The sequence below is a fragment of the Carettochelys insculpta genome, chromosome 9 (genome assembly GCF_033958435.1).
Source record: "Carettochelys insculpta isolate YL-2023 chromosome 9, ASM3395843v1, whole genome shotgun sequence".
Taxonomy (NCBI): Eukaryota; Metazoa; Chordata; order Testudines; family Carettochelyidae; genus Carettochelys; species Carettochelys insculpta.
The window spans coordinates 46,980,628-47,002,367 of NC_134145.1; the positions used below are offsets into that span (position 1 = coordinate 46,980,628).

At 41.9% G+C, this 21,740-nt stretch overlaps 1 protein-coding gene across 1 annotated transcript in view; it reads right to left on the reverse strand.

Annotated features, from left to right (window-relative positions):
* The window catches only part of CRB1 (crumbs cell polarity complex component 1), a 156,503-nt gene that overhangs the window by 121,008 nt on the left and 13,755 nt on the right, over positions 1-21,740 (reverse strand). Inside the window, exons 2-3 of the mRNA XM_075003295.1 lie at positions 20,334-20,915; positions 5,345-5,540 (exon numbers count right to left, since the gene is read on the reverse strand). Coding sequence (XP_074859396.1) covers positions 5,345-5,540; positions 20,334-20,915 — 778 coding nt within the window. The remainder of the gene's footprint in view (positions 1-5,344; positions 5,541-20,333; positions 20,916-21,740) is intronic.

Consider the following 21,740-nt stretch of genomic DNA (forward strand, 5'->3'; position numbering starts at 1 on the left):
CTGGGGTACTCCTGGAATCAGCTAGAAGTTTTGTGAAGTGGAGGGGACTTGTAGATGAGCTATGCACCACTTGGAGTACAAGGATTTAAGTCAAATAAGTCAAGTCTTCAGGGCAGGAACTATTTCTTACCATGTGTAGAGCTAGCACAAATTAGGCCCTAAGTGGATATGAGACCCTTAGGTGATATTGTAAGAGAAATAATACTAATAGCTCTTCTATTTTCCATTCAAATATAAAGCAGCTTGTGTATGAAGATGAGATATGAACATGTGCAGCAGTAAAGTACCCAGAGGCAATCAATAGTGATGAAATCTTTCCATTGTGCTGAGTTCAGAAATGCCAACTGTATCATATTATACACAGTACCTTGTAATTGCACTGAGATATGTCATATGTCTTATGTTTCTTGCATGATCCAAGTAAAAGCTTAATGTAACATGTGATACAAAAAAGACAGGCCACTTCAAAATGGCTGAGTTATAATATGGTCATTGGGATGAGTTGCATCTCATCTTTATCTGGTAAGAACAGACAATCTGTGCATGTCATCAGAAAGCAAATTAATGAGATCTGTGTTTGGAGAAGGGCTTTATCCTATTAGTCCATCCTATATTCTCCCTTAACCAAGACACAAAGTCATAGTGAATTTTCAAATAGCATTGCTTACACTGTCAAATCTGCATATGTACCCATTTCTTACATTCACTCATTTGTAACTTATTGAAAGCATTTGCTAGGGGATCCTTGAACATAACTTGTATAGAGGATTTGGTTTGTATAATCAACTAAGACAGAGAAAGTAGGCAAAAGCCCAATGAGGCTCTAAATTCCTCACCCATACCTGCTACTGCTGAGGGCTGTGATTTGATTGGTAAACAGTAGACCCTCGACTTATGCGGCAGTTGTGTTCTTACAACCCCCAGGTAAGTCAAATTTCAATTAACCTGGGGGAGCCAGGAAGGTGACCAAGGCTGCTGCTCCCGATCAGTTTCCCTGCTCCTGTCAGTGCCTGAGAGCCAGACTCTGGGCTGCCACCACTGACAGGAGCAGCTGCAGCCCCTGACAGGAGCAGGGAGAGTCAGGCTGCCATCCCTGACAAGAGTGGGGAAAATGACAAGCGCAGCCCAGCTTCCTGCCATCCAGAGCCACTTTAACCTGAGATACGCACAACTTGAGTGCATGCATCTTGTGGGGGGGGGCGTGGTCTACTGTGCACTTCTCTGAGAAATCCCCTGTTCCCTTAAAAAGGCCATCAGACCAAATTTACTTGGGGCACTGTGTTCTAGGTTCTCCCAATGTGCAAAATAGCTACCTGTCCAGAGTAGTGCCTGTTTTAGGCCTGACCCAATTCCCCCTGAAAGTATTTACATTGGTTTCAATGGGTTTTGGATCAAGTCTTTTGAGTACACACAACTACACTTTGTATGTGCACTTGCTAGTATTTTGTGGGTACCAGTGGAAATCAACAGACTCTCTGCTGGCATCATTGTAGTGTATAACTGGTTTCAGAAGACAGTTGGGCCCAATATGCCAAGTTCTGCCTTATGTTATACCCAAGTAATTTCAATGAAGGCAACAGGACTTCAAGACTGAACGTTAGATCAGAATTTGGCCTAATGTTTGCATGAATAGCTCAGAATGCTATATCTACGACTTCACATGTATGTTCCTACCAGAAGCTTGTCCCATTAAAGGATTATAACTTCACTATGGGATGAGGCAGAGAGGAGAAACTATGATGTGAAGAATAATAGCCTTCATCTAACTCTAACATCTTAATAAGAGGCAGGATGCCAGAAAAAGACTGGCTAACTATCCTCATATTTCAGATTTGGTCTGCTGTCCAACCTCTTTTTGTAATGTTAGTATGCAGATCCTTTTTCATTATGATTACCAAACTAACCTGCATAGAATCATAGGGGTAAAAGAGACCTCAGGAGGTCATCGAGTTCAATCCCCTGCAGAAAGCAGGACCAACCCCAACTAAATCATACCAACCATGCCTTTATCAAGCTGGGGCTTAAAGACCTCTATGGAAGTTAATTCTACCATCTCCCTAGGCAACCCATTTCAGATCTTCCCCATTTTTCTAGGCTGCATCTACACTGGCAAGTTCTTTTCGAAAATAACGCCCTTTTTTTGAAAGAACACGCAGAGCGTCCACACACAAAATGCTCTCTTTTGATCTGAGAATGAAAGAACGTGGTTCTTCTTCCAGAAGCTGTCTTCTGCCCCCAGGTCAGGAAGAGCAGTTCCTTTTGAAAGCTTCTTTCAAAAAAAAAAAAGTGAATGTAGGTGATCCACAGGCCCTTTTTTTCAAAAGAGCAGTCCTTATGGCAGCAGATTTTTTGATCACTGGTCCAATCTTTTGAAAGAGCGAGTGGTGTGGAAGCGCGCTATCGAAACAGCAGATTGCTTTTTCTATCTGTTTATATGTGTATGGACACACTCTTTTGAACTAAGTTTTTTCAGAAGAGATCTTCTGGAAAATCTGTAGTGTAGATTTGTGTCAGAATGATCATGAGTGGAGCAATCAGAACACACAAGAGAAAGCACCTAGGTGAAAGTCAGTGGGGCTGTGCGTCAAAAGCAAGAGAAATATTCTAGTGTCTGAATTAAGTGATTGCAAAAACCTTACCAAGGCTAAATTGTATTTGATTTGAACTGATAGGTCATGTTTTGCTGCATGTAAAATCTTAATAATGGGGTTCCTATATATCCCTTCAACTTCTTCAGTGATTCAGGAGCACTTTGATCTGAAATTAATTTGGTGAGAAACGCATTTTAAATTCTAAGGCCGTCATGGCTAGCAAAATGTCAGTCATTTTCAAAATGTGAAAGGGAGTTTCAAGAATGGGGAAATAGATATTGCGCTGAAAAAGGTTGGGGTTTTTTTGGCTGCCTTGAAGATGATACACATTTTATGAACTAATGTAAAGACTAGGATTTTTTCCATACACCAGCATTGTATTTTGTAATAAAAGTCTAGTTAGGAAAGCTTAAAATTGTTTTGATAAGACAATATAATTATTTATAGGCTATTATAATCTAAAATAGGTGGTATGTCTTTGTTCCTGCAGATTTACATAGAAGCAAGAAGTTTATACAATTTTAACATGAACAAAATAAGATATTTAAGTTTTTATTCACAATTATAAGAGACACTTATCTGAAGGATGGATCATGTTGGTCTAGATTTAATAGTTATTGTGACTATTTTTCTGCAACATAGAGCTAAGGACTTTTTTCAAGATGATACCTGTAGATTTTTTGAGTTCTTGCTATATAAGCTATTCTAAATGTACCCTTTTTGGAAAATCTTTATTGAAAGAGTGGATCAATCTTTCAATCTGCTTTTTAGTGTGTACTCTTTTGAAAGAAGTTTTTTGTGGAAGAGATCTTCCAGAAGAACTTATTTTGAAAGATTGCTATAGTGTAGATGTAGCCCAAGTGAAACAGTATTTCCTCATACCCTAGACCTCCTGCAACATGACATGAAACCATTGCTCCTCATTCTATCATCTGTCACCATTGGGGATAGCCTTTCTCCATTCTCTTTGAAACCCCTTTCAGGTAGGTGAAGGCTTCTATGAAATCCTCCCTTCACTCTCCTCTTCTGTAGACTAAATCAGCCCATAACCCTCAGCTTGTCCTCATAAGGCATGTGCTCCAGCCTGTAATAATTTTTGTGGCCTCTACACTGAACTCTCTTCAGAGTACCCACATCCTTTCTGTAATCTGGAAGCCGAACTGGACTCAATACTTCAGATGTGGCCTCACCAGTGCCAAATATAGGGAAATTACTTTTCTAGAGCAGCTGACAGTGTTCCTCCTAATGCACCCCAATATGCCATTAGCCTTCTTGGCTACAAGGGTACACTGTTGACTCATATCCAGATTCTCATCCATTGTAATCCCCAGGTCCTTTTCTGCAGAACTTCTTGGCCAGTTGGTCACCAGCCTGTAGTGGTGTTTGGGATTCTTCCATCCCAAGTGCACTCATCCTTGTTAAACCTCATCAGATTTCTTTTGGCCCAATTGTCCAAATTGTCTAGGTCTCCCTGGATCTCATCCCTACCCTCCAGTGTATCAATCTCCCTGCTATGCTGCAGATACATTCCAGTATAGTCAGTCACTTCAATGTACTCCTACATGTGCCACAGTTTTGGCCTCCAGGAAGTAAATGAGCATGATATAGTCAGGCAAGAAAGAGCATTATTGCTTCTTACAATAAGTGTGTGTCCTCAAAAGGTCACAGATTTTCTAAATGACTCTGCCAAGAGGGTGTCAGATGAAAGGTGACCTCTTTCCCTCCCTCTGCTACGCTTCAGCTGAACTGGAAAATCAAAAATTGCATTGTATTGCTCAGATTCACTTAGTACTATAGAAAGGGAATTCTGCAAGGCTAACATAATGTTGTAATACAGTGCAAAAGTTTATTTCTGGGACATAATCTTTCTTCTATTGTGATTTAAAATTAAGTCCAGGCTCTTGATGGCATGGGTCTTCTGATGGAGTTCTTTATTACTGGTATCTTTAAAATCACCCCTTAAGAACTGGAATTCACATGATAGGGATCAATCCTGCACTGACACAGGAATTGCTTATCTGAACCAATTGATATTTTCTATCCTAATTTCTATAATATAGATTTTATGTTTGCATAGTTTCCCCTCTCTTGGATAGCAGTATGCAATGTTATCATCAAAGAGCTAGGACCTGATTTTTGCCTGTCTAGGTTTCACTTAATTTCAGCAAAAGGAACTTGTTTGTAAGCTGCATCTCTTTCCCTTATTTTTCCTATTACCTTTATCTATGCAAAATGTAGGCTCTGTGGGTCAAGGGCCTGTTGTCTTACGTACCAGTAAAATGCCTTATATATTTCTTTCTTCACTTTTCTTTCCTGTTTCTATTCTTTCAAAGTGAAGGGTTGAACAATAGCAGCATGTACACTTCCTCATATTGATTAAGAAACAGAAGCTTTAGTGGATGACTACAATTTTCACGATTTATTTTATCAAAATAGTGCAAGTATTCACCTTTAAATAAAAGTAGTGGAGAGCGGTCTAACCACTGCTTTGTAAAGTTACAAATGCGAGGAATCCACATAGCAGTCAGTCTTTGAGCAGACTCCTGTCAATTTACCAGCTGTAGGTCCAATCTTGCATTTCTTAATGCACCCAAACTTGCACCAAATTTAGAGTTGGATCCTCTTTTGGTAAATGAAATCAACAATTTGACAACTCAGCTCACCAAGTACCCATTATTTCAACCATTTAGTGTTCATGTTGAAGAGCAATGGTCCTTCATGTAAATAAGTTCCTCTCCATCTAGGATACATACCTATTGACATCATCTATACACTGCCCTCCATTGAGGCATGGCTGACTGGTACACTCATCAATGTTGATTTCACAGAGTTCACCTCGGAAGCCATGTGCGCAGGAACAGAAATAGCTACCCAAAGAATCATGACAGGTTGCACCATTTAGACAAGGCTGTGAGAAACACTCATCAATTTCCAGCTCACAGTTTACACCTTAAAAAAAAAGTTTAGCAAAGTGTTAATGCTTCAGGCTTTTTCAGGGAACACTTTAAGCATAATTATCATGTAAGGTTTCTTCAAGCATGTTTATCTTGCAGTAAATCATTTCCCTTGTCAGTGGAGATTGCAAGATTACTTTTTTGCAAATGTGGGGAATTTACAAAAAAGAACAGAACAGCTTTCATTCACAAGGAATAATTATAATCCTATCTTGTTCTTTAAGTATTCTCGTGGCAACCAAACCCTTTAATTTTCAGATAACTTAGAATGTTACAATTATATTTGTATTTAGTAGCATCTGTGAGGAACTAGCAACTTAAAGGAACTCTGTCAGTACTGGCAGGCCTGACAGTTTAGTTGAATTAAGTGGGAGATTGTCTCATTGGGTGCTAGTCTTTGACCCTTGCAATTCATAATATATTAGCATGTGGCTGTGGGATGCCTTGTTCACAACAAAGCAACTGTCGTAATATTATCTTATACTAGCTTTCCTGGAGTGCTCTGAAAACTTAACTCTGGTACATTTACTAATATTTAGGATACTCTGAAGATTCAACGAAGGCACCTTTTACCTAGATGAAGGAAGGAGGTAATATTTGATAAGTAAAACTTTTCTTTTGAGAGGGAAATTATCCTCAAATACCTGTCTGAGGGCCATTGCTGTCTTGTTAGTTAGGAGGTCAGGAGATTGCACTGAAAACTGTGATTATGCCATCCAAATTTAGCAGTTCACATTTATTCAATGGAGATATTGTAGATGGCAGAACACTTGTAACGAGTAGTTTAAAATCATCAGGAAACAAAATATTTATAATTTAAAAACTAAATTAGAAGTGCACAAAAATAACAAAATCTGGCACCTGGGGCAACATGTAAAAATGATCCCTTTGGCTGGCTTTGCAGAAAAAAATGACATGCTTCCTTGCTCCCAACAGTAATTCATAGAAATCATATGTTTTTTGTAAAGGTGAGGAAGGTCAGAGTTCAAATCCAATTTGCTGTCTTGTTTGGTCTCATTAAGAAGCCAGCCTTTATGGTCAAAACCTATGATATTAGATCTATGTTATTAATTCCAACATAGTGACAGTCTGCATTCCACACCAGAAATAACGTGTGTTAGAACAAGGGGTCCCTGAAGACGATGTTATTTTACTTGTGGTACTGATACAGAATCCTAGGTTCCTAGGGCTGGAAGAGGCCTCAGGAAGTCTTCAAAACCAGCCCCCTGGCCAAACCAGGACCAGTCCTAACGATATCATCCCAGCCAGGACTTTGTCAAGCCAGAACTTGAAAACTTCTAGGGATGGAGATCCCACCACCTCACTAGGTAACACTTTGCAGTGCTTTACCACCTTCCTAGTGAAATCCCTGTTCAGTTTTTAAATTACAATCTTCCAGTTTCCCAGCTGGTAGGACATAATATTTTTTCTGTTTTTTTAAAGCAATGTTATAATATGAATGTTACCCTACAGAAATGGCATTGTGAGGTTCCATGTTTGAAGCTATGACCATATATCTTATTTATTCATATAATAACTGTGTTGATGGTACATGGGCTAGAACAGAATGCAGGTTGACTGTAGTCATGTTGATGACAGTATTAATAGAAATAAAAGTGATTTTTTTTCTTCCTCAATACAGTAAGAGCTATGTCTGAAAACTGGCAAAAAGCTGGCATTTTTACACAGTTACTCTGTAGAGTAGAAACAAACCTTACAAAAAAATTGAAAACGTATCATTTAACAGTATCCCTCCAAATTATTATGTCAATCACTCTATGTGCACCCAGATTTATCTTTGGTAACTGCAAACAGCCTGTTGATACTGTTTTTCCATAGAAGCAAAGTATATGTTTTGTAATAGCTGTGTAGAACCTAGAGCTATGTATAGGTGCTCATTTAAGTGAATTAAATATAACTAAAGATTTTCAAATGGCTTGATAAATTTCCAGTTTTAAAATGACATAACTATTTATTTACAGGCAGTGTACATAATAGAGTGAGTGATATGTACATTTTGAGTAAGAATATTTTCCCCAACCTTGAGACATCTAGTGCTAAATTTTGCATGTTATGTGGTCACTGACTTAATTCCCCCTGCCAAAACATGCAGCCCTTTTGTAAAATTCTGCATTGCAGCTGAAGATATCACTATAAATCAAAACAAACCTTGAAAATGGGATCTTTCAATACAGGTGTAGTAGCAAATGCTAACTGTGGTGTTTTTATATTTAACAAAAAACATATTAGCACCTAATAACCTGGATTATTATCAGAAGTTGGTGAAGTATGTTGTGGCAAATGACAAGATGAATGCAACAAGAGCCTGGTCCTATTGGGGACTGAGAATGTGGGTGAGCACAAGTCTGCCCACAGCTAGAAGGTCCACTAAAGATGGGACTCCAAATGAACTTGCAGGACAATGAAAAAGAAAAACATGGACAGGCCTGAAGCTCACAGGGCCAAAATGAGGGAGCCAGAAAGGCACACTGAGCAAAGAGCACTGGACAGCACCCACTGCTCCCTGAAGGTCTCAAGGGAGCCAGTGGATGCCATCCAAAGGAGCTTTGCCCAGATGCATGAATGGAACAAGGAATAAAAGTAGGCCCCACAGTCACAGTCCCCACTCTCAGCCAGTCTCCTCTCCCTTGTCCTGTAAATGGCCACTTATGCCATTGCCAGGAGCAGGCTGACAAGGAGGTCCCATGACTTTGTGGGGGTCATGGATGGGGTCTGGAGGATCATAAGATGTGGGGAGAAGTGCAGACAGAACCTCAACAGGATGTTCTGAAGGAGCCGGAAGAGGGGCTGTAACCTGGTATACTCAAGTTAGACATATGCAAGGGCCACCTTCAAGCTGTGAAAGGAAAAAGTGTTGGGGACAAAGTGAAGCACTCCAAGTACATGCCCATGGAGGATCCTCCAGCTTGCCTGCACAACAAAGGGAGGACCCCACTTATTAAGGACTAATCCCAGATGCCAGGCCAGCCAGAACCCCCAGAAGGACACCACAAAGCCCACATTCCCCAGGACGCTGTTGCTGAAGTGCCAGTAATCTGGCCCTGGCTTCCCTGAAGACAGAGAAGACATAACAGCCGCCAAGTGGTGGTCTGAGAATGGGATTTATCCCAACACTGGAAGAGTGGGACAATAAAGATGATGATGAAAAATGTAGATGTGATCCAACCAGGAGTCAAACAACTGCTGACCTATCACCTGGACAAACATAAAGCAGTGTCCTGATCCAGGTGGTGGCTGCTTCAGATGTCCAACAGGGAGTGATTTACTAGCTCCTTGAGGATGCCTGTGGCAGCCAGGCACTGTTTGGTGTGCATGCAGTCCCATTCCTTGAGGGTGCAGTTGAAATCCCTACCCAGGACCAGGCACTTGTGAGGATCCAAGGAAGGCAGAAGACTGCTGAAAAAAGTACATCGGCTTCAGGCCAGAGGTTTGAGCACAGACATTGACCAGGACAGTGATAGTGATGCTGAAATGATAAGGGAGATTAGAGAGGCTATCAAAATAAAAAACACAGTAATAGGAGATTTCAATTATCCCCATATTGATTGGGTGCATGTCACCTCAGGACGGGATTCAGAGATTAAATTTCTTGATGCCTTAAATGACTGCTTCTTGGAGCAGCTAGTACAGGAACCCACAAGGGGAGAGTCGATTCTCGATCTAGTCTTGACTGGAACGCAGGATCTGGTCCAAGAGGTAACTGTTACTGGACCGCTTGGAAATAGTGACCACAATATAATAACTTTTAATATTCCTGTGTTGGGAAGAACACTGCAGCGGTCAAACACTCTGGCATTTAATTTCAGAAAGGGGAATTACACTAAAATGAGGAAGCTAGTTAAACAGAAACTAAAAGGTAGAGTAATTAAACTAAAATCCCTGGAAGCTGCATGGAAACTGTTTAAAGACACCATACTAGAGGCCCAACTTAAATGTATACCCCAAATAAAAAAACACAGTAAGAGACCTAACAAAGAACCACCATGGCTAAACAGCCATGTTAAAAAGGCAGTGAGAGAGAAAAGGGCAGCTTTTAAAAAGTGGAAGTCAAATCCTAGTGAGGAAAATAGAAAGGAACATAAACACTCCCAAATTAAGTGTCATAAGGTATTAAGAAAAGCCAAAAAAGAGTTTGAGGAACAGCTAGCCAAAAATTCAAAAAACGGTAGTAAAATGTTTTTTAAATACATTAGAAGCAGGAAGCCTGCTAAAAAAGCAGTGGGGCCCTTGGATGATAAAGATATAAAAGGAGCGATCAAGGAAGACAGTGCCATTGCGGAGCGATTAAATGATTTCTTTGCTTCAGTCTTCACGGCTGAGGATGTTACAGAGGTTCCTAAATCTGAGCCAGCCTTTTTAGGTGACAAATCTGAGGAACTCACTCAGATTGAAGTGACATTAGAGGAGGTTTTGGAATTAATTGATAAGCTGAATAGTAACAAGTCTCCAGGACCAGACGGCATTCACCCAAGGGTTCTGAAAGAACTCAAATGTGAAATTGCGGAGTTATTAACAGTGGTTTGTAACCTATGCTTTAAATCCACTTTGGTACCAAATGACTGGAAGACGGCCAATATAACACCAATATTTAAAAAAGGCTCTAGAGGAGATCCTGGCAATTATAGACCGATAAGTTTAACATCAGTACCAGGCAAATTAGTAGAAACACTAGTAAAGAGTAAAATTGCAAGGCACATAGAAGAGCACGAATTGTTGGGCAAAAGTCAGCATGGTTTCTGCAGAGGGAAGTCGTGTCTAACTAATCTATTAGAATTCTTTGAAGGGGTTAATAAACATGCGGACAAGGGGCACGCAGTGGACATAATATACCTAGATTTCCAGAAAGCCTTTGACACGGTCCCACACCAAAGGCTTTTATGTAAATTAGGTGGTCATGGGATAGGAGGAAAGGTCCTTTCATGGATCGGGAATTGGTGAAAAGACAGAAAACAAAGGGTGGGAATAAATGGTAAATTTTCACAATGGAGGAGGGTAACTAGTGGTGTTCCCCAGGGGTCAGTCCTGGGACCGATCCTGTTCAACTTGTTCATCAATGATCTAGAAAATGAGGTAAGCAGTGAGGTGGCAAAGTTTGCAGATGACACCAAGTTGTTCAGGACAGTCAAAAGCAAAAGGGATTGTGAAGAACTACAAAAAGATCTCAGCAAACTGAGTGATTGGGCAGCAAAATGGCAAATGAAATTTAATGTGGGTAGGTGTAAGGTAATGCATGTTGGAAAAAATAACCCAAATTACACGTACTACATGATGGGGTCAAATTTAGCTACGACAGATCAGGAAAGGGATCTTGGAGTTATAGTGGATAGTTCTCTGAAGACATCCACGCAGTGTGCAGCGGCAGTTAGTAAGGCAAATAGGATGTTAGGAATTATTAAAAAAGGGATCGATAATAAGACAAAAGATATCATACTTCCCCTATATAAAACTATGGTACGCCCACATCTCGAGTACTGCGTGCAGATGTGGTCTCCTCACCTCAAAAAAGATATATTGGCATTAGAAAAGGTTCAGAAAAGGGCGACTAAGATGATTAGGGGCTTGGAAAGGGTCCCATATGGGGAGAGCCTAGAGAGACTGGGACTTTTCAGTTTGGAAAAAAGGCGATTGAGGGGCGATATGATAGAGGTATATAAAATCATGAATGGTGTGGAGAAAGTGAATATAGAAAAATTATTTACCTTTTCCCATAATACAAGAACTAGGGGACACCAAATGAAATTGATGGGTAGTAGATTCAAAACTAATAAAAGGAAATTTTTCTTCACACAGCGCACAGTCAACCTGTGGAACTCCTTGCCCGAGGAGGCTGTGAAGGCCAGGACTCTATTAGGGTTTAAAAAAGAGCTTGATAAATTTTTGCAGGTTAGGTCCATAAATGGCTATTAGCCAGGGATAAAGTATGGTGCCCTAGCCTTCATAACAAGGGCAGGAGATGGATGGCAGGAGATAAATCACTGATCATTGTCTTCTGTTCTCCTTCTCTGGGGCACCTGGCATTGGCCACCGTCGGCAGATGGGATGCTGGGCTCGATGGACCTTTGGTCTGACCCAGTATGGCCATTCTTATGTTCTTATGTTCTTATGTTCTTAGATGCAATGGTAGCCCCTCCACCCAAACCTGGAGGTACTGCAGGTGACCCAGCATGAACTCGACAATCCCCAGCACCTCAGGCTGCAGGCTCAGGGACAACAGGGTTGCCACCATGGCTTGATGGGCCAAAAGGTGGCTGAAGTAGAACCTGTCCCCTGACTCCTGCTGCCAGGCAGAAGGGGGAAGAAGTTGAGAGATGCACCAGGAAGAGAGGCTGGAGGTTCATATGAGCAAGGCGGTGCAGTGAGGTATTGGGAGAAAGGGCTAGAGAGAAGTGGCCAGAGAGGTGGCCCAGGTTCTGCTGTGTTTGGGGCAGATTTAAAACCCCATCAGCTGCTTCTCACTTAGAACTGAACCCAGAGCAGTGGGCAGGCCTGGGCTCCCTACTCCCTTCCCCTGTAGAGCTGCCCTGCTGGAAGGGTAGGAGCATCCAAACCTGCTGAAGGGGGCTTGCTCCCTACTGTTTGGGACTTGCCTATAATGTGAATGGCGTGGTAAGTGGAGACCCTTGCCTTTGGAAAGATCCAGGCAGCAAAAAGGCCACAATGGGTCAGAGAGGACACACTACAATCTGCTAGGACACACAGAACTGAGAGGGCTGACAAGGGACTTGTCACAATACATTCTAAAAGTATGCAGATCATGTCTTTAATGTATGTAAAACAGTAATATTCTTAGGCTTCATTGCTTCAATTAGCCACTAATTTCAAAGGGAATTTTGCTTATGTGAGAAGTGTAGTAAAAGGCCCTATAATTGGAATGATCTCCTATGGTTTTGTGGCAGCATACATTTCATCCTGATACAGCAAGCAACTCCTCCAACTTACTGCCCTTTGAAAAACTAGAACAGTAAAAAATGTGTTTTCAGCACTACGTCTAGTAACCTTAAACCTGCCTGTGCTCATTAACAGCTCGCTCCTAACACTATGTGACAAAAAATGAACTTCAATCAGATTTAAAATTCCAGGCTAGAGAACTGCCTGATTATTAACATAAGAACATTGGATTTGCTACATTTTTCCATGCCTTTGGTCCTTCAATTCTAGCACCCAGGTGCTTCAGAAATTCCTCTCCTGCTTTATGTGGGCAGGTGCTTGTGCGTCATGTTATACTTTGTGGGGGATTCCTTCCTGTCCTCTTTTGACTCCACTGGCACCCAGAGGGATAAAATTTAGCATAAGCACAAGAGAAGAAATGTGTGCATCTGAATTCAGCTGTAATACTGTCTTAAATAGAGTAAAAAAGTAATTAAAATGGCACCAACAGAAATCTCCATTCATATGATACAGGCATAATCCTTAAAGGCAAACGCAAAAGCATTCAGCCCTTGTTCTGGCAAAACATTTAAGCTTGTGCATGTATGGAATGTGCCAGCAGGAACGCAATGCTGCTGAAGGCTGGGAGGAATGTGTCTCCCAGAGATCATTTGCCTGAGAATGCAAAGGTGTGCATATGTGATTAATTAATGGTAGTCCATCGATCCGATGATGACAAATCTGTGCAGGTCACCTGTTACTGGTCTTATGGTGTGCCCTCTGGTGACTGTATAAGCCAATTCTAGAGGTGCACATTTTGCCGCAGATGGTGCATGGGAAGTTTGCAATCTGTGGGTTGTGCATTGCTGATGCTCTGTGACGTCGTTCGCATGCCTCTTGTAGATGCCAGCAGCGGTCTTCCACAAAGGCAATGCAGGTATTTCTGACTGTTGCATGCCACTGTGTTCTGTCACTGGCAGTGTCCTCAAGGTCCCTAGGTTTGATACTGCTGTACTGCAGATTGGCTTTGATGGTATCCTTGTAGCATTTCCATGGACGACCTATACGCCAGATGCCCTGGGAGAGTTCACCATACAGAAGCTGGCGAGGAATTCTGTTGGCATCCATGCGGCTGACATGACTGGTCCAACGTAGTTGTGACTTCATAATCATCATTTCGATGCTTGTCATCTGGGCTCTCTCGAGGACCTGAAGATTGGGCACTTTGTCTTGCCAGCAGATCTTCATGATGTTACGGAGGCAGTGAATGCGGAATGCTTCGAGCTGCTTGATGTGATGCCTATATAGTGTCCATGTTTCACACCCGTACAAATGAGATGAGAGAACAACAGCTCTGTACACAAGCAGTTTTGTTGACATCCAGATGTTATGGTGGTTTAGAACTTTGACACGCAGACAGCCAAGTGCCTGGCTCGCTTTGGATATTCGCATGTTGATCTCATTATCCAGTGATCCATCACTGGATATGACACTACCCAGGTATTTAAAGTTCTCCACTACTTTAAGCTGAGTGCCGTCAATGGAGATACTCGGGACAGGAGCATTTGATCCAGGTGCAGGTTGATGGAGAACTTCTGTCTTTCCGAGGCTGATAGATAGTCCGAAAAGTTGCGAGGCCTCAGCAAACTTGTTGACAATGTGCTGAAGATCGTTTTCAGTGTGAGCCATAAGGGCACAGTCGTCGGCAAAGAGTGCCTCAGAAAGGAGTTTCTGCACTGTCTTAGTCTTTGCGTTCAGGCAACAGAGGTCAAAAAGTGAACCATCATGCCGGTATTTCAAGTATATACCTCAGTCCAGATCTTTCATTGCATGGTTAAGGATGCATGCAAAGAACAGGTTAAATAAGACAGGAGCAAGAACACATCCTTGTTTCACGCAGTTGGTGATGTTGAAGGCGGCTGATGTGGCTCCATCAGACAGTACTTCGCCTGTCATGTCATCATGGAAAAGGCGTATAATCTGGACAAATTTTCTTGGGCAGCCAAGTTGTATTAGAATGGTCCAAAGGGCTTCCCTGTTGACGATATCAAACGCCTTTGTCAGATGTATGAAGACAGCATACAGGTGCATGTGATACCTTGCAAACAAAGACTGATGGGTAGCAAGGAAGCAATGAGATTTTGTCTATTGTAAACACATTGTTGTAAAATCACAATTTATGCTAACACTCAGTATAAGAATTGTGAAATCTCACCAATGCTCCAAGTCATTGTGGGGACAGGACAGTCGATATAAGACATGGATTACACAGGACTCCTTGGTTTAAAGCACTGTAAAGCAGACAGGGATGGATATGGGTTGAACCAGCTAGCTGAGTGCCTTGTCCCTGCCAATGCCTTAGCCATATAGCTATAAGCCTGGTCTGACTAGCCCTCCCCACCTGTTAAAAGATAGAGCTGCATACTAGTGTGTTTTTATTTTTAATGAGACTCCACTTTGGTAGATATCAAGATCTGAAATCACAGGGTGGCAGCTGAGGCCACCAAGAGCTGAAATCACATGGTTTTGCCTCAGGCCAGACCCACAGTGGACAGACAGACAGTGTGACCAGTGGGCAGCTGGTAGGAGGAGCAGCGGATGGATGGACAGCACAACTGGTGGGCAGCCGGTAGGAGGAGCAGCAGACGGTGTGACCGCTGGGTGGCCGGTGGGAGGAGCAGCAGACAGTGCGACTGGTGGGCGGCTGGTAGGAGGAGCAGCGGACGGTGCGACTGGCGGGCGGTCAGTGGGAGGAGCAGCGGACGGCGCGACCGGCGGATGGCTGGTAGGAGCAAGCAGAATGCTAGACTGGCGCACAGGTGGCATTGTCTCAGGTTCCATGAGGGAAAGCATTAGCGTGAGGTGTCAGTGCCTGCACAGACTGGACCAAGTTGTAAGTGCGGCATTTGAATTGGGGGTGCGGAGAACGTTGGGTGTGTGGATTGGCTGTTCACAGCATTGGACTGGTGAGCCTGAGAGACCAAGTACATTGCTCAATGCAGTTGAGCTGGGACAATTACTTGAGGATTGGTTATGAACTCTGGGTGTGGTATTTTCCCAAGCTTATGCTAATCGACCTTTCTGCCTCTTTTATTAAAAGTCCTTTTCTACACTCAGACTCTGTGCTTGTGAGTGGGGAAGCATTGCCTCTCCAAGGCGCCCAAGGGTGTGTGGGTGGGGGCTTGAGCCGGTTCCGTGTGAGATGGATGAAGAGGAACCCCTAGATGTCGAACCCAGCCCTGATTGCTGCCAATTCCTTCCGGCAGAAGGGTTACATGCATAACTTTAGTGCACTTGAGCAGTCTGAGTTGAAATCATAGGGCAGCTCCTGTGCTTTAAGCTAATCACTTGCAATATTATGCTTTGAAGAACAGCCCTTTATTTCTTATGTTCTTAGCTAATTAAGACAAATACTCACCTGCATGCACAGTCACATTTTCCCATGTGAGTGGCTACAGTTAGGCACCTAAGTTCCTATTAAAGTACATAAGTGACCTCATTCTTCAGCAATAGTGAGTGCTCCCATCTCCAGTTCTGACTTCAGTGAGAGCGGTATGGGCTCTCAGCACCTCTGGAGCTGGGTCAAATCACATGGCCAGCTGCCTGATAATCGGCACTCATGTTTGAAAACTTTGGCATTTATATTACATTTTGCCCAAGCATTGCAGGGCTGAACGAATGTTCAGACATCGTAAACTGACTTGTATGGAGAAGTATAGCTGTCCTGTGCTGGATGGAATATGTCGGACATCCTCTAGCATATTTCAGTGTGTGAGTATCTAAATGGACAAAGTAGACTGTCTCAAAAACCAGATTCTGCCTCCCCAGTTATTGAAAATTAAGAGAAAACTTTTAGCTAAGGAGATGTGATATATCTTTTGAGCAGTGCTTTGCCTCTGTGTGTGTGTGTATATACATGCTAGCAATCAGTGTCAATACATGTGTGCAGCCACAGCTCATTATAAGTAAGTAATGTGTTGCATCGTACATTTCAATACTCTGCCACACCAAGAAAGGAGCCTGGAGTTTTAAAAAGCTACCCAAAATACTTTCATGATATGTCCTCTTCTGTTGGAAGTATTGCATCAGTGCAAAAAGGTGAGGAAGGTGAGGGCTTGGTTTTGGGCATGCAACAATATCCTTATCTTCTGCTGAATTCATCTCAAATATAATTGTACTGTGGTACATGGAAAGGGACATAGAAATGAATTTGGCCTATTAGATCTATCTTATCTGTTGCTGAGTACAATCAAAATGTCTTTTTTGTGTTTATAAATATGATTTGGTTTTGGAACTGCAGCATACATCTTTGATCATTTACACTTAAATGTTCACCTCCTGACAACTGGAGATTTGTTTCTACTGTGTCCAGTAAGATAGTAAATGACTGGCTATCAGCAAATAGCAGGCTGCTATACAATGTTTTGTTTGCTTAAGTGGAATGGAAGTGCAATTAACACAATGGAGAAATATTGCCTTGTGCTAGATTTGACAATCCCATTCAGCTTCATTATTTAACAGCTGGATGACACATGTCTTGTGAATAATTTCACATATGTAGTGCATTATCATAGTAAAATAGAGATTCATGTTAAATTTTCCATTCTTCAGTTCTTCTTTGCATAAGAATTATGTGAGAGATTTTTCAGCTATTTTGGGAATTGCATGCAACAAACCAATCGCATAATCGAGCAGGCAACAGCCCATGAAACTGGTAGCAACTGAAGCCAGTAACTCAAGCATTTGGTTAACATTACTTCTGTAGATTTACTGTGCATTCTCCACCTATGTATCAAAAGTTATAACCTCTTTAACATCCTAGGGAAATGAGATGAGGTTGGATGATTTCCCACTGTGATTCATGGTGTCAGGAAAGGATAATGACTGTTGGCAAGATCCTCTAACTGAGTAAATGAGGATTTTTATTACCAGTGGGGACACCTCAGGGCTTTCATCCAGTAATCCCTCTGGCTTGTGCATTTAACAAGGTGCTGAAAATAACAAAAACGATAAATCATTTGGTTAAGCGGGCTTTAAAAGCTGGTATTTTACTGCTGAAGGAACAGTCAACTACTCCTTTATAGAATTATTATTATCCTGATTGCTGCTGGAAGCAATGTCTGAGCTGTACATCAAACCGATGCAATTTCTTCTTGTTTGTATGCAAGACCTCTTTTCCTTCCCTGGCTTCCACCTCCTCTCACCACCTCTTTACTCTTCTATTGTACTGATTGTGAGGGGGAGGGTCCCAGAACCTGGCTGCAGACTTGAGCCTGAGGCAACTGGCACAGGCCAGTCAAAGGTCTTTAGTTGCAGTGTAGACATACCATCAGAAAGATAGCCCCCTGATTCTGGGGAGAGCAGAGAGATTCAGCATGGGGTACAGCAGAGCCCAGAGATAAAAAGAAAGGGACTCCAGCAGAGTGAGCTTCCTACAGCAATCTATGTTGCTCCAATTCTTCCTGTCTCTCCCCTTTTTTCTTTATTTTCCCTTTAACAAAGACATATATCCTCTTCCTTTAAAGTAGGTTTCCTTGGCTATAGATTTAGCCCTGCATTGAGCTAGCAGCACAGGTCAAATAAATACAGCTTCCTGCCTACAACAGGAGGTCTGGGTCAAGTCTGATCATTTCAGAGTAGCCATGCTGCTAGCTAATAGGTTTTTTCCTTCTTTCTCCTCTTTGACTTTCCCCTAGTTCTGTAGTTTTCTCATCACTCGGCCTGTGCTGAGACACCCACTGGTAGCAGCAGGATGGCAGGAAGACAACAAGCTTACTTCAAATAACATTCTCTGTACACATGAAGGATATTAACTGAGGGCTGGCTTTCAAATGAGTTCTGTGTCAGCAACGGGAATCTGCTTTTACCTTCTGACTTTCCTTCCCTTGTGGGATTTTTGGAGGGGTTTTAAGCCACAACTTTTGTTCCTTATTCATTTGAATCACTTGAAGCAATTGCTACATTTTTTATGCTGTCTAGTGCTCTTTTCCCCCTCAACTATTAAATATCAACCACTAAATCTCACTGGCTGTTTTTTAAAGCTTTTGAGAGTGCTAGCCATGAACAGAGCTCTGCATTCTGTGAGAGGTTATAGGACAAAATCAGAATGCTGACTACAGCAATGACCTGGAACCATGGAAATGCTTTCCCATAGAGTGAATTACATGATAAGCAAGGGGAAAAAGTATCACTTGACAACTTAAGTGACACACATTCCAGAAAAATGTGGCTTTACGTAATGGGATTGCTACAAAATGCTATGCTGGAACCCAACAGTGTTCTATCTTTTCTTGTGCTTATTTACATAATACCACATAGTCTTTAAGATGTCAAATGAAATCCAATTAGAGGAGTTGATTTTTTCAATAATTTTAACAATAAAGCCAAATTTGTGACGTACTGGGGCTAAATGGCAAATACAGAAAGCGTATGCAGCCACAGAACATGCAAAGAATATGTTTTTGTAGATATTATGAATGCACATTTTTGTTCTGTAGGCTCAAAGTCGAAGGATGAAAAGTTAGCTGAAAATATCTATTTTTCTTCGAAATTTCCCCCTAGTCCTTTACAGAGAACATCCAAATGTTTTATCACAGTGATCTTCCTTTTAAACCCATGTAATCATCTATTATCTTTCTAAGGTTTTTAACTCACACTTGGGTGCTACAATACCAGACAATATCTGAGCAAGGGGGCCCACTGTTAGCAGTGTTAACTCAGAGATGCAAGATGCCACCAGAGGCCTAGTAAGCTGCTCAACAACACTCTTAACCACTAGTAGCTTGAAGAATTAGGAACTGGAAATGGAGAAAGAATCTAGGTCTCCTGCATGGCCGAATGTAATGCTAAGTACCATTTGGACAAAGGTCCTTGCTTCTTAAGCACACTGTCTAAATATACCATGTCTGAATTGCTTAAAGGGACAGCCTGACTACTTATGAAAGGAGGGTGAAAATGCATTTTAGAATATTTTGGACCCATTGAAACACTGGTCCCAGTTTCCTTGCTATCGGAAACTTTTTGAGCTTTGAGTCACAGTCAGAATCTTTTCCCATATTTTTGAGGAAGGCGGTTTGACTGAGGAATTGGCCACGTAATAGGTTGCAGGTGGTTCTGAGAATGGTTAGAGGAAAATGATAGACAGAGGATACTGGATAGAGTGCGTGCTATCAGTATGCTGAACAGACTAGCAGACACAACAGAAAGAAACTAGATGTGCAAAGTTATATGCAGTGCTGTAGGTCAGAGTGATTGACTGAAAAATCAAGAGGACATGAAGGTCCAATAGAGTGCAGAAGGAGAAAGATGCTTTCAGCTGGAAAGGGAATGGAGAAAAGGAAAGAAAAAAAGATTGAATCAAGCATTTAAAAAAGTCTAAAGAAAGAACCCCTCTGCTGAGGAGAAAGCGAGAGAGAAGGGGCTATGAAGGCAGCAGAATGGGTTCCTGAAAAGCAAATGCAAAAGCCAAAGAGCGTTATCTGTCATGCTCGTCAGATAAATATAATCCAGGGGAATCTCAGTCGGAAGTTGGGAAACAATCTGTACCCAAAGATATAATGTACCTGATTTTATCTGATTAGCAAAACACACAGGGTAGCTTCTGAGCTTATCCAATTTAAGAAAGTTGCTCTAAGAGCAAAGTTATTCAGTCTGTGAAGTAGGTTGATCTTTGTCAAATATTGTCTAGAATTTGTATAACGTGAAACTTCCTGACTCCTCCTATCTCTAGCAACACTTATCTAAAGCCCATGTGATAACACATAAAGCAGCAATAAACAGTAGGAAACTTGAGCCAACTTTGTTATGAAAATGTGAATAAACAGCAGGAAAGATACCTTGGTACATAAAATAACATTGATCTGCACACCACAACAAAAAAGATGTCTTTAACAGAGCTTACCCATGTATTCAGCTGGGCAGATGCAGTCATACTTGCCTATCTGGTTGAGGCAGGTAGCTCCATTCAAGCAGGGATCTGAAACACATTCATTTACTTCTAGGTCACAGTGCTGGCCTTGATAACCTGGGACACAGTAGCAGGAGTACCCCTTGATTCCTTCCCTGCACAGTGCTCCATTGTGGCAGGGATTAGACATGCACACATTGAAGTAGGTCTCACACAGCATGCCTGTGTACCCTATGTTACAAACACAGGTAGGGCCAGACAGACCCTTCTGACAAGTGCCTCCATTTCTACAAGGGTTTGTGTCACATAGACTGATGGCTGTTTCACAGGTAGTTCCACTGTACCCAGTGGGGCATTCACAAGTAAAGCTCAGGTTTCCAGCAGTGCTTAAACAGGTAGCATTTTGAAGACAAGGGTTTGAGGCACAAGGATCATCAGTTTTATTCCAGTCTTCCCCCAAAATGTCAACTGTGTCCACACAGCGGCAGGAATTGTCCTTAGTAGCAGCGTCACATGTGGAGTTCTTTTGGCAAGAGTTTGACAGGCACCTGGAATCATTTCTTATGCTAAGGGACTCTAGGAAGGAAACAAAAATTACTGAGAAACTTGCAGAGCAGTTTTTTTTAAATAAGGAACAAATGCAAAGCTTAATATAATTTGTTTTAAACTCAACCTCTCATAATTCTCACTGTTGAAAAGAAAGTAGAGTAGGTTACTAGGGGGTGGCAGTGAATTAATTAAAAGGGAAAATAACAACAACAAAAACAGCACCGTGCCATGAACAGAGTATACTTTACTGCCATCCATTCTTTCCAGAGACCGTTGTGAACAACAGAAGGATTTGCAAACTGACCTCCTAATGCCAGTAATGGTGACACAACCATCAGTGAACATTAATACAGTCAGCCAGTGGTTTGGAATACATGGAAGACTGGATCCTAAATTGAGTTTATTAAGACGAATAATTAAGTCTTACATTTACACAGCACCTTTCATAAGAATGGCCAGAGTGAGTCAGACCAAAGGTCCAGCCAGCCCAGTATCCTGTATTCCAACAGTGGCGAGGTGTCCCACAAGGAGTGAATAGAACAACTCTTCATCAAGTGATCCATCCCCTGTTGCCCATCTCAGAATATCCCTACGTGTTTTTAATGAACTGATACACAAAGAAATCCCTTGTCTTCCACCAGTGGATGCAGCCATTGAAGAGGAGAAGGGAGACATGGCACTATTTACCTAAGCATGGCATCAGTTCAAGGCAAGAAGTGATGAATACTTTGGCCCATTGAACAGCCCAAGGAATTTATGCAAATTTCCTGGGGTTATACTCACTTCTTACACAGTTCTAGGAGCTCTTCCTTGCTCATGAATAGTCAGGACTTTGTCTCTTCCAAAAGGAAG